Here is a 12993-nt window from a genome sequence, read left to right as displayed (position 1 = left end):
ATGGGCAGTTGTGAAGATTAAATAGAATAATGAATTTAAAGTGCCCAGCATGAGAACTGATGCAAGTAATTCCTCAGTAAATGATAATAATGGTCATTTGTAGCTTTAACAATAGATGGGTCACAAGTTTGGTGCACTGTATTTATGAGAAAACCCTTAAGACTCTCTTACACCAAACTTAGGTTTATTTGACACAACATTCAGACATGCCATGTTATTCCAGTTCACATAGATCAGGAGGAATGTTTGCGAGAGGACACTGGGCAGAGGACACATGGAGAGCTGATGGGCCAACAATGAGGAAGGAGACGGGAAAATGTGAAAGAGCAGACAAAACACCACTAAAATGCATTTACGTGTTTACATGCTTTGTAGCTCCCAGTGCCGTCATTAATGTTCTAGAAGCAGAGTCATTACGGTGGTGAAGGTGGCCGAAAAGGATGTGTGCAGTGGGGGCAGAGAAACGTCTTGAGCGTTAGGGAAATGTTTTCCTAGAGTCGATAAACTAGCCTTCTCGTGCACACAGAGAAGATTCTGGTTCGGTGGAAGCTTTCTGCATTCTTGGCAAGGCATTATTTTTCTCGTAGCTTGTAGTTGCGCTCAGAGGTGTTGCAGCGTCTAGGCCCAGCCTTAAGTAAAGGCCGTGCCCTGTTTTGGAGGCTGAAATCCTTCTGAAAATATGTGGAAGGACATATTACATGTAGCTGTGCGGTACCACTCTGAAATTGGATTTAATTTTTTTAGCTAATATTTATCGAGTATTGACTGTCCCAAGCAAAATTCCAAGCACTTCACTCAGTACCAAAAAGGGATATCATTACCTCCTGTTTTATAGGTGGGGAAACAGGGACACAGAGAGGTTAAGTAACTCATCCAAGGTCACACAGCTGGTAAGTGGATTTTAAGCAGAGTAAGCAGGCTTGCTCCTAACTCCTGCCCTTGCACTGATGTCCAGTCTGTCTTCGAAGGATTGATCTGAAGAGAATGAATATCATTGAAGATCTGTCAACACAGGACAGAAATTATTTTTCTTTAATGTTTGTATAGCCCTAACAATTCTTATTAATTTTTATAAATTATTGGATACAGTCCATACATAGATTATGCTGGCTATTGCCGGTAACCAAATCAATGAACCCTGGTGGAACCTCAACGAAATACATAGAGCTGAACGCTAAGGCCGTTTCGATGCAGATCAGTGAAATGAGCTGGGGGGATGTGAACAGGGAAGGAATGTTAAGGTCTTCGGTGGTGCCCACTTAACTGGGAGCTCGTCTTTGCTCTACGTGTCAAAATGTTTGTGTGCTGCCACAAAAATACATTTATGTTTACATCACAAATGCTTTCGCAAACAAAAGATCATTGGGCATTAGTCAAGCTAAACAAGAGCTCTTGCCTTGATACTGAGATGGCTCTCTGGAACTTTCTTTCACACCAAGAGAAGGAAACCTCACCCAGGACGGAGCAGAGAATGCTACGTAGTGGATAGTTACAGGGTCCATCACTCCTCCCCAGCAGAGAACAGCCAGACAGGTGAAATCAAGCTGAACTGCAAAGTGTGGACTTAGTGTTTATCTTTAGGGCCGGGTTACTTATTTATGCTCCTGCCTTTCTCCCATCTGTGTTTCGATGATGTCTCCAGGCAACGTAATGTTGCCAAAGTGGCCCGTTAATGTTTTCCCCTGAGAATCAGTGAATTGTAATCCTCTTCTCCCCGAAGGTGACTGCCACCCAAGTCCTAGGCTCACTAGGTTTTATTGCACGTACAGTGTTCTAGCCACCGACTTGGGCGCTTGCCGAGTGCTCACTACATGCTATAACGTGTTGAGAACGAAGCCCTGTAGGCCTGTCACACAGCAGATGCTCCCGTGGACCACACACCATTGTCCGACGTGTTTATCAGCTGCCGGTGTGCAAGAAATACACTTGGAAACCTCTTTTATACACAAACCCATAACCCAAGAGCTATAAGTCATGCAGCTATGTGATCTTTTTTCCTAATTGAGGAGGAGAGCTTATTGAAGAGACTGTCTGCATGTAAAGGCAGAGCCATAGTTAAGGAGATACCACATGGTATGGTGAAATAGTTGGCGCTGGCAACAGCTTGGAGCCATTCCACATCATTCAGGGCACCAGAAGGGCTGAGTTACTCAGATCCCAGATGGAGGGAACTCCCAGGCTGTGTGTGAAGAAACTGTGCCCTTTCCCCGACAGGTAAGGAGCCAGAGGAGTAAACACCCTGATCTCGCTCTCTTCTTTGTCACTATAATTCATTGTGTGGCATTTGGGTGTATAGAGAAAAAGTTGTGTGTTGAACAACATAGTGCATTCATTTAGATAGTTCAATGGGTCTTCCACCACCTAACCTGTAGCAGTGACAAGCTATGTGAATGCAGGTCGTGGTTGAGTGAGGTCACACCTCAGGACCCTGGCATCAGCGGGTTTACATTCTCAGATGCAGAGTCTGGAATGTTTGTCTCCTTGCAGGAAGGTGATCACTATGTCAGGGTTTAAAGGAAGACTTTATACTTCTAAAGGAAGGATAAGCCTCTTCCCCATGCATAAGTTTTCTGCTAAACCCAGGTTGGATTCCCCACTGTCTGCTGACTAGCTTGCACCCATTCGTGCAACCTACATGTGTTCAGCGCTGACTGGGTGCTGACATTGCCATTCCGAGCGTTGAGGATGGAGGAGTGAAAATCCAGATGAGATGGCTGTTCTCATGGAGCGTGCCTTTAACACGGGGAGACGGCTGACACACAGGCGGACAGACAGGGTTAGTCCAGAGAGGGATGAGTGAAGCAAGGCAAGGCTAGTAGACAGTGACTGGGAAGGGGCAAGGGAGGGTCTAGGACATGACTTTTGAGCTAAGAACTTAAGGAAATTCCTTCACCCTTAGGGGAGGTTGGGGTGAGGGTGGAGTAGAAAGTGGTAGCTGGTCAGGTCTGCGTCGTTAGTGGTGAGACACCACCGGAGGGGTTTGAGAATACAGACGTAATTTAAGTTTTATGTTTGGGATCCTTCTGGCCACTCGGGAGCTTGGCTTATCAGCGGATGGGACTGGAAGAAGTACACGAAGTTTAGGTGGCTTAGGAAGGAAGCAGTGAAAACAGAAAGTACAGGGTGGGCAAAAGGAGGTTTACAGTGGTGCATATGGAAAATAAAACAAAGATTAATAAATAAGACAAGAATAAACTCAGTGTTGCGTGGGCTCACAACTGTAAACCTACTTTTGCCCATCCCTGTGTAAGGATACAATGTATATGACAGAATATAAAGTGTCCCATTTTCCTAGTGAGCTTTAAAACGTTTTAATTTATTTGCTAACTCAAGTAAGCCTTTAGAGAGATGAATGAAATAGTCGGTGTCGGGTGGGTTTTTATTGGTTATTTTAGTTAAACATAGGTACACTCTAATTATTAACTTAGAAACATTGACTTTGTTAACCATACTTACTATTAAACATTTAATTCTGTCTTTCTCATGTCTGGAGCTACTGCTTGCTACTTTTGAACTTATCTGTCTTTGCTAGAGCAGACCATCTTGACTTCCAACCAGTCTGTTTGATAGAAAGCAGTGCTGAGTCCGTGCCTGGGGCACATTTTCGAGACAAGTACTGTGAGGGTACAAGTTAAGTTACTGTAAAAAGAGACCCACCCAAACACGGGTGTTAAAACTCAATAGAAGTGTGCCTGTTTCCTACAAAAACAGCACGTAGGCACCTGGATGATCCAGCTGGCAGGCAGCCACGTTGCTGAATGTCACCTACCAGGCAGAAGGAAGGGGAAAAGGACCCTTCACCCAGGACACAAATGTGGTGTATGTCATTTCCAATCATATCCCAGGACATTTTCGTCACCTATTATTATGGAGGAGGGAGACCATGGAGATGGACATTGGAGGACACGTAGCAGGTTGTCACAACATCCACGCACAGGGTGGGGACAGCCGGTGTTCCTGTATTCCTGGAGATCCGTCTGAGTGTCCTTCACTCTCCAGAGCTACTCAGTTCCTGAGTTCAGTTAGCAGGAGATGCGGGTTTTTGCGGTCTCTGCAACCTGTCCCTGGACTGAATTGCTGTTTGAGTGCTCTTTAAAGGCCTGGAGGAGTCAAACCACGGGAATAATTAAGAATCTGCTTGTCACTTTCCTGCCCCCCTCCCTGTGAAATAGTCCTAGCAGGTGGCCTCTGAAGGCAGACCCACTGAGCACTGATTGGGGTCAGTTCAGACTGATGTGTCTTTTTGAAATGGAGACTCTGTTCAGAGAAGGTAATTACAAAGAGAGCTCTACAATAAGAGACTTTGGAAAGACATCAAGGTAAAGGGATTTCTTTCCTGAGATGTAATTGTGGGAAGAGCCTCCTCACCTGGTATTTAGACATTGAGTACTGTGCTGAGGTCCATGGCAGAGCAGTGGGGGGAGGGGAGTTGATGAGTGGAAGTGTGTCCTTTGTAACATAGGAGATGTTTTTTTTTCTTTATAATATGGAGGAATAATGAATACTTAGCCTTTTGGGGTTGCTGTGAGAATCATAAAGTATGTTCGCCGTGTAGCAGACTCTATTCATCACATAAATTCTGCACAGCACTAAGAAGTAAACATGCCCATCCTGTATTTTTCCAAAAAATCAGTGTCAGTGTCTGGGAGGAAGCTGGATTTGTCAAGACGGTATTTGCCTGGGGCACAGTACGTGCCCAGTAAGTGATCATTGTCATCACTGTTATAAAAGGAGAGCTGGGGCAAGTTTCCGAACAGCACAGCGTTAAGGCACTTGAATGTCCACTTGCTCCCTTGCCTGTGTGGGTCCCATTTTGTCACGCCTGCCTCCTTAGTAAGAATTGTGCTGATATAACGGAGGCCTTTGGGGGAAGCTTAATAAATGTGTTTACTCTAAGCAAACCTGTTTGGAAGGAATATGCCGGCAGTTGTCCCAGAGAGCCCCCGGTTCTGTTTTCTCTCCTCTGCACGACAGAGCTCTCCTGTCTCTCCCTCCCGGCAGCACTGTGGAGTGCCCTGCATGTCTAAATAGCTGGAATTCAAGGAGTACACCAAGCCTTCACCTCAAAGCCTTACAGGCTTGCCATTAGATTTAGGAATGTGTGGGGTTCTGATATAATTTCTTCTGTGCCCATTGGGATATAATCATGGTGGAAAGAGTCTAAGTGTTTTTATTCCAACGTTGTCAAAGGATTAGCCTTGACTGTTGTGTAGGCATTTACTTCCATTTGACAATCTGGTGTTTTTTTTTAATGCTTTGTGTCCATTCATGAGGGCGCTGGTTCCATTTGAAATGCTGCAGTCACCAGGGAGAAGCTCCTGTGCTCTCCCCTGATTGGCTGGCCTTCCCTCTGCCTCCTGTTGCTATGGTGCCCAGCAGAGTAACTTCCTTGCCCTGCACATGTAGGAGGCTCGGTCTCCATGGATACCCCACTCTGAGACTTACTCCACGGAGGGATGAGCTGCACACACTGTATTTCTGCACAAGACATTCCCCAGCCTGTGGTGGGAGGCTGTTTGCAGAGGCAGTGTTTGCCATGAAAGTCTTCGGAGCTTACCTTCTAAGTAAGTAGCATTAGTCACAGTAAGTAAATGATTGTGTCGGATCACAGAGGGTATGCTCTTTGTGTGCATGTGTGTGCAAAGTTAGCTGTGGTAAGCTAAAACTGTAGCCTAAAAACCAAATTTGCAACTCTGCGTTTCAGACAGCCTGAATGCAGAGTCACTAACTAAACTCTTAAAAAGACACACACATACAGTTTTCCATAACCCTGGTCATAGGGGAGCCTGTGCAATTTGAAGCCAAACCAGAAAAAGAATGACCACGGATGCTTATATTTTAGAATGCTCTTCTAACCCTGAGAAGTGCATGCTGCATTTGCAAATGCAAAGCCTGGCCTTAGCCAGTGTGTGCTGTGGGAATAGATGCGCACAGCCCCAATTAATGCTAATTGGCGCTGCCCGTCGTCTGCAGTGGGCCTCTGGGTAGGCTGAGACGCGATGTATTTATTATCAGGAGAGAGCCTGTTCACGTGATCATGTCCGCCGCCCGCCAAAAATGAGCTGCACACACTGCGTGTGGAAATTATTCAGAGCACATCTTTCCGGCAAGTTTTAATTTCCTTTTCTCATGTGGCATCCACTAGAAATTCTGAAACTCTGCCATGTCCATGGAAGTGGGATGTGGGAGAGTTTTCCTTTTATTAACTGATTTGATCTGACACTTCCTCTCTACTGCACAGTCCAAGAACATAAGGGTTGGGTTTGCAGTGTTGTAAAACACATGAGTCATCTTAAAGGGATGTTGTTCATCTGCTGGGCAAATGATGAACGCCGGTGGGGTGACAACTAATCGTAACCTCAACTCCAGTTCAATAACTTGAAAACTGTGAGAAATTTAGATTTTTAGGTGGTCCACAGCAGAGACCTGGCATCTAGCAGCTGTAAACAAAAGCAGGCCGTGTCCTGGATTGGTAGAAACGATGATTTTGATCATATTAAGGAGTAAGAGTGTTATGCTAGGTTGTGAATTTATCTTCTGTACTCATGACCATTCAGGCACAGGACAAGCAGCGCAATGCCGTCCTTTCCAGCTGTTAGTCATGAGTCAATGTTCATTGCCCACGGTGGTGGAAAGGCACCGCCCTTGGGGAATGGGAGCGCACTGGCAAGGGCTCTGGCTCTGGCTGTGTCATGGGGGTCAAGTTTTAGGTCATTGCCTTGCCTTTATATTTTATAGATATAATTTCCACCCACGAGATGAACAAGGGTACCCAGTCCGTTCCGTAGAGATCATGGCTTTGCAGACTGGAAACAGGGCAATGACACCCCGAAGTTTTTTACCTTACTTGTAGTGCCAGGCCCCGTCCCCTTTCTCAGTGTGTCTGTCTGTGAAAAGCAGCAAAGTGCAGATCTTATCAGCCTTAAAATATCTGAGCTTCTCTCCGAAGCCGTTTCCTCGTCTGTCGAGTGGAATAATAATAGAACCTACGACATAAGGCTCCTTTGAAAATTCAATGGCTTAATCAATGGCACATGGCCTTCAGTGCGTACAAGTTGCCACTGTGTTACCCCTGCCGCACGTATCGTATCAGCGTCATTTTCGCAGTGCCCTGTAGTCCAGAGAGGCGGTCACTGACAGCGTGGGTAGTTTCTTGGTTTGACCCCACACGGCCTATCAAATTTCCTAGTACCTACCTACTAGGAGCCTAACTCTGTGCGTGGCATTCTGATGGGAACGATGGCATTTCATGCTCCTGAAAAATGGAGCTAATGAAATGTGAGGTACACAATTAGTTTTCTCTTTGCAAATGCGTGGCTGTATGGTTTTGCTGAACCACTGTACACTTAGGTAATGAGATGCTTGCCAGTTAGTTTTGCTTCCAATAACACAGCAGTGATGTGGGCCAGCACAAGGGACATGCGAGATAAAAGGGGCCGGGCCACCGAGCAGGCGTCGGTTAATATTTATGACAAATTTAAAATGTGACAATTAAACATCTAGGTTCAGATTTTCAGCTCACTTCCTTTCCTGAAAGGATTTCCGTTCAGAGGACAGTAATGACATATTTTGGAACGAGAGCAGTTTCATTAAGTCGAAAGTTTAGGGAATGATGGGAGAGGAAGAGATGGGACATGATTAATTAATCTGTACAAAAATAGGCCCCACGCTGGGATGTTTCCTTCTGCACTAATTCCTTGTGACATCTGAGCCAAAAAAAAAGTATAAACCCCCATGTCTCATGCGCAGAGCCTGCTGGAGCTGGCTTTCAAATGTGTGAAGAGTTGACCCAGATTATATTTTGCAGCTTTATTTTTATTTCAATATCATTTTCGTTTTCCATGTCTTCTCTCTGCCACATTCTCTTCCTTCCATCTGTCGGCCCTGGGAAGACCGAGGCGTGTGCGGCAAGGGCTGGACCAACTCATTTGAGAGGAAGGAAACCGGGGAGGACATGGGTAGGATGTGATTGAAAACGTGCCCTCTGGAGGCGGGGAACATGCGAGCAGTGTATGTCCATAAATGCTACATCTAGTTTGCTAAACATGACTTCAGATGCTCCGTCACTCAGCTAAACAACCCAGAATAAAATAAGCCTCCTCTGAGGCAAAAACGAAGTGCTTAGCAACATCCCCGCTGCCATGGTGACCTTTTATCTATACTCAGCTGGTCTGTGACCAAAATAATGTCCCACTTTCTGTCCACTGATGTTGTCATACAGGTACACGGTCTGACGGCGCACAGCTTGTCATGCGTATTAGGCACTGGGTGCGGCTGTCATGAGTTGTGGGCCAGATTCTTCTGAACTCTGGGTTACAGTTCTGTTTGTTAAGTTCTTTTTCATCAGAGGGCATTTGTGGCAGCTCCGGGGGGAAGCATGCCCCTCGTCTTGTGTGGCAGTGACATTATTCAGAGAAACTGGATCTTCCTGAGTCTTTGGCTTCTTGTCCTCACCCCTGTGGCTGAGATAGGCAGGCTCTGCGAGCTTCTGCCAGGAGGATCTGATTTCTGCCGGGACTACTGGCGGGCCTGACTGTTCTTGAAAGGCTACGCCTGAACCTGATACAGGGTGACTGCCTGACATCCAATGCTTTTCCCCTCCTGGTGGGTAGAACAAGTGGAGGGTCTACACCACAGGCAGAGAAGCGCTAGTGCATGCAGTGCAGGGTCTGCGGGCGGTGCCGCCTGCTGGTACCCGGCCAAGCCCAGCTCACCAGGGCAGCCAGGGGGATCGTCCGTGCTCAGCTGGGGCATTTCTGAGTTTTGGATGGGATTCCTCAATTTAGCATTTCCACCCTTCCTTGTCTCTCTAGTCTCAGCCATCGCTGAACACAACGGAACCCAGTACTGCTACTCATTTGTTTTTCTCAACCAAGACTTATCGTGTGCCTGGCAATGAGCCATGCACTGGAACACAGCAGAACAACGGGGGCTCCCTGTGCCTGGGTGACATGTGTTGGGGGGAGTGCAGGGTGCCATGAGTGCCCAGAGGAGGACCGGGGGACCCAGACTTTGGGGGTCTGGGAAGCGGTCCAGAGGAAGTGACGCTGTGTTAACACTTAAAATGGGCAAAACCAGGTTTTCGAGTTAACAGGCACTCGGGGATCTGAACTTTGCATGTCACTGCTTTTAATTTACATACCATGCACTTAGAGGTTTTTTAAAAATTCTTTGTTATGGTTACCGAGTTATATTTAACAACTATCTTCTAGATGACTTTTCTCTGCTAGAATGTCTCTAGGACGTGGAGCGTGTGTTTATTCTCTTCCCTCCTTCTCTCTCATTTTATTATCCTTTGTTTTGAATTCATTTTTGATAGTTCCCTTATTTCTTTTTACATGTCATATATCTAGTGAGATGCAGAGAAAGACTCTATGGTACACGTGTAAACTATGCGGTATGACACAGCAGACACTGTGATCCCCACTCCGCTTTAAGAATCACCACCTCTACCTGCACTGCCGAAACTGCCTGTGGGCTCCTCCAGATCCTATTCTCTGTCTCCCCCAAGAGGTAACCACTGTATCAAAATGTGGGTTGTATCATTTCTTTGCACTCCAACGTAATTTTACAACCTTAGGAATGCGTTGCTAAAAATATGCTGGAATGCTGTGCAAAATTGAAACAAGGAGCTGTGTTTTCTCTGCCTTCTGTGTTTTCCGTAATTAGCACAGTGCCTGTAGCTTAGCAGGTGCCCACTGCTACGCATTGGTGAGACGATGGCCGGGCCCCAGGGCCCAGAGGTGTTTTGGCGACTCTGCCTGCCATGGGGAGACTGGAATTCCACTCCAGCGGGTCTGTTCATTTTGAGCCTTGTTACTTTTGTCTTTTCGGGACGCTTTTTTGTAGGCTCCAGAAATTAGTCACGCACTCTTTAATTGTTTGGGGGTATTTTTAAACTACCATTTCCTACCTCTCCTCCCTATTGTACCACCGCACAAACCCCCCAGTTGTCCTCAAGAGAGTGGCCTTCGCATTTTTCTAATGGTCTGCTTTGCTTTTCCATTCTTCTTTGGCTTTTTGTAGGACAGTGGAGGGAGGGTGGAGAGAACCGAGAACATTGAGTCCACTTGAACTTTAAAGTTAACTTATGTGGGGGTGGGGCAGAGTAGTTGGACAAGCAAAGGGCTGGCCTGGGACCGTGTGCTCTGTGCCAGATGTCACTTTGAGCTGAGATCCTGGGGAGGGCTCCCTTAAGCGAGCCCATGGAAATTCAGAGCATGGTTTGTGTACAGAGCATAATCTAATCGTGGGTGTGCTCCATTCTTTTGAAATGCTACAAAGCACGCAAGAATGAGAGGAGAACTTTTTTAGACGGCCGTTCAGAAACATTGTGTTCAGAAGCTTGAGAATTCAAGTAGTTTTCAGTTGATACACAATGGTGTGAGGTGAACTGCAGGAGCTCACTGCTGGCAGCCCAGCTGGTGTGCAGAACTCCTAGTCTCTCCCCAACATGTACGCAGCTCCGGAAGGCCACAGTGGGTGTGTAGTGTCCCAGGTGAAGTCACCTCGCTGGGCTGGCACGAGGTTCCCAGCCTTGAACAGGTGTCCCAGGGCAGGAGGGCGAGAGCTGTTCCACCTGCCTTGCACCTGTTTTCCTGCAAGCCCATCTCCTGATCCAGAATTCTCTGTTGTGCTGCCAGGCTTTCTCCTGGAAACATTTTCACATGACTTCATTACTCCCCTTCCCCCCCAATGCTCATGTGAGTTCCTTGAACACATGTCTGAATTAAAATAAACCCCATGAGGCCTTCCATTCCTCCATTTGCTTTTGTTCGAGCACTCCGCACAGTTGCTAGAAATTGCCTGAATTTACCCAGCTTACTTGCTTTATTTCATTGACATTTGTCCTTGCAAATAAAAATTATTTGCATTAAAGATGGATGGCAGAGTGGTAAATCTAGCATTGATCTTGGAGTATCTCAATCCATTCTGATTAGATCATTCAACTTTTCACATACCCCTCAGGCAATATGAGAGACATTTTCTTCCTTTCGTTTCACGCAGGTAACTTTTCCAGTTTTGGGTTGTGCTGAAAACATATCTTCAGTCACTCATTCTTTTATGTCATTAGCACTGCAGTTGAGTGCATGATGTAAGATGTGGTGTTTCTTGTTTTTTAAGATTTTATTTGTTTATTTAGAGGAGAAGGAAAGGAGGGAGAGAGGGAGAGAAATATCACTGTGTGGTTGCCTCTCACACGGCCCCAACTGGGGGCCTGACCTGCAACCCAGGCATGTGCCCTGACTGTGAATCGAACCAGGGACCCTTTGGTTCCCAGCCTGTGTGCAACCCACTGAGCTACACCAGGCAGGGCAAGATGTGGTGTTTCTGAATGTGGAACTTACTTTCTCTAGTGACCTGGGGTTTTCAGTGGTTTTGAACCTGGGCAGTCAATTGTGTGAACCAAAGAGCTGTGTGGAAAGGAACTCCTCTCGTCTGGGCTTCCTCCTTACTGTACAACCCACTTCCCAACTGTATTAGTCACCTGCCTTGCCCTCCAGCCTCCAGTCCCTCCTCCAGATACCGCTGCCTCAGCATCTCCAAAAAAGCATCTGTTCCTATGAACCCCCCCGTTCAAATCTTGCTGTGGCTACCCCTTGCCTTCAGAGTAAATGCCCTTCGCACAGAGTTACCTGTTTCTCTGTAGCTGTGTGAGCATAGTGTTCACATTCGTCAGCTCTCTGTGTACCACTCACCTTTTTGGCTGCATTTTTTCATCGGGTCACTAAACAGGGGGATTCACTATATTATACATATTCGCGGTTGTTTTTCCCTCGTTTTTCAGTTGGCGGCATCCCTTTCACCTAAGGTCTGCTCCCTTCTGCACCTCCAGCACTTGGTCATATTCTGCCTGGTACTCAAGACCCATCTCGGGGGGGCCCAGCCCAGGCCCCATTCCCTGCGGTCTTTCCCTCACCCTCACCGAGAGTATGTCTTCCTGTTCTGTTCCCTGCGTCATATTCTGGTTGTTTGTCTTTGCAGCTCATCTCCTTAAAGGAGCCTTGAACACCAGAACTATCTATACTTGTCCATGACCACCCCCCTCCCCTAGCCAGTGCCTTAGCGTATGCAAGGTTCAACACATCTTTGAAATGGGTTCAGTTGAGTACCATGAATATCACCGTGGCTTCTAATTCTTCGATCTTTGTGAATTCTGGTCCAGGTACCAAGCAGAGCGGGCAAAGAAGAAAGGAGGCCATGGAGTCAGACGAGCCAGCTCTGCTGGTTGCCAGTTCTGTGGTTCGGCGCACATCTCATCTCCACGCAGGGCCTCGGGTCCTCGTGTGTGCCCTGTGTGTCTTAGAGAGGAAGGGTTAAAGGAAAGAGCAGGTGGAGAGTTCTCGACAGATTTGGTTTTTAGTCCACAGCAGCTGGTAACAGTAGTACCTGACTCTGTCACTGGTCATATTAGTGATGTCTTCAAGGCTTGTGTACCGTGCGGCTGCCACCAACACCACGCCTCCCATGTTTTCATTGGTGTCATTAATAAAGCATGTTAAGTGGGATCAGGACAAGAGCAGGGCCAGGTGACACGTTACCAGAGATTTCCCTCGAGGCTGACCGGCAATCCATTAAATCCATTAGTCGCCATCCTTCGGGGACTGAACTGTGCTGTCACCAAGTGCAGTGCTGTCTCTGAGGGCACATGCCAGCCTTGTTCACGTGACTCTTCAGAAGTGTTTTGACAGAGTGCCCGCTGAATTCCATGCGTGCTGTGCATGTGGCAGCCACGAGCCTCGCTGTGTCAGAAAAGGACCTGAATTGTGTTTCTTATCTGGCCATCAGTGAACTCTTGCTGTGCTTCCTTGCCGTATGAAGGGACCTTTTCTCCAGTTTTACGGGACCAGAACACCCAAGTTAGCCCTTTGTGATCTTCAGAATTTATCGTTTTCTCTTCTTTGAAAACCGGTACTTTTTTGTCAAGCTGCAACCTCCTTCCTCTGTGATTTCTCAAAAATTAGTGGTGCTCTTTCCACAAGCATATCTGTA

At 46.8% G+C, this 12993-nt stretch overlaps 1 protein-coding gene across 6 annotated transcripts in view; it reads left to right on the top strand.

Moving 5' to 3' along the window:
* Nucleotides 1-12993, top strand: part of SYBU (syntabulin) — a 70144-nt gene that overhangs the window by 32496 nt on the left and 24655 nt on the right. Inside the window, exon 2 of one of the 6 annotated variants that reach the window (XM_037048416.1) lies at nucleotides 5407-5564. The exons of the other annotated variants lie outside the window; for them this stretch is intronic. Coding sequence (XP_036904311.1) covers nucleotides 5537-5564 — 28 coding nt within the window. The 5' untranslated portion in view covers nucleotides 5407-5536. The remainder of the gene's footprint in view (nucleotides 1-5406; nucleotides 5565-12993) is intronic. 6 annotated transcript variants of the gene reach the window in all.

The sequence above is a fragment of the Sturnira hondurensis genome, unplaced genomic scaffold (assembly GCF_014824575.4).
Source record: "Sturnira hondurensis isolate 20B ecotype Veracruz unplaced genomic scaffold, ASM1482457v3 Scaffold0006413, whole genome shotgun sequence".
In the NCBI taxonomy this organism is placed as follows: Eukaryota; Metazoa; Chordata; class Mammalia; order Chiroptera; family Phyllostomidae; genus Sturnira; species Sturnira hondurensis.
The sequence above is the reverse complement of the archived record's forward strand: the minus strand, read 5'-3'. Positions and strand labels throughout refer to the sequence as shown.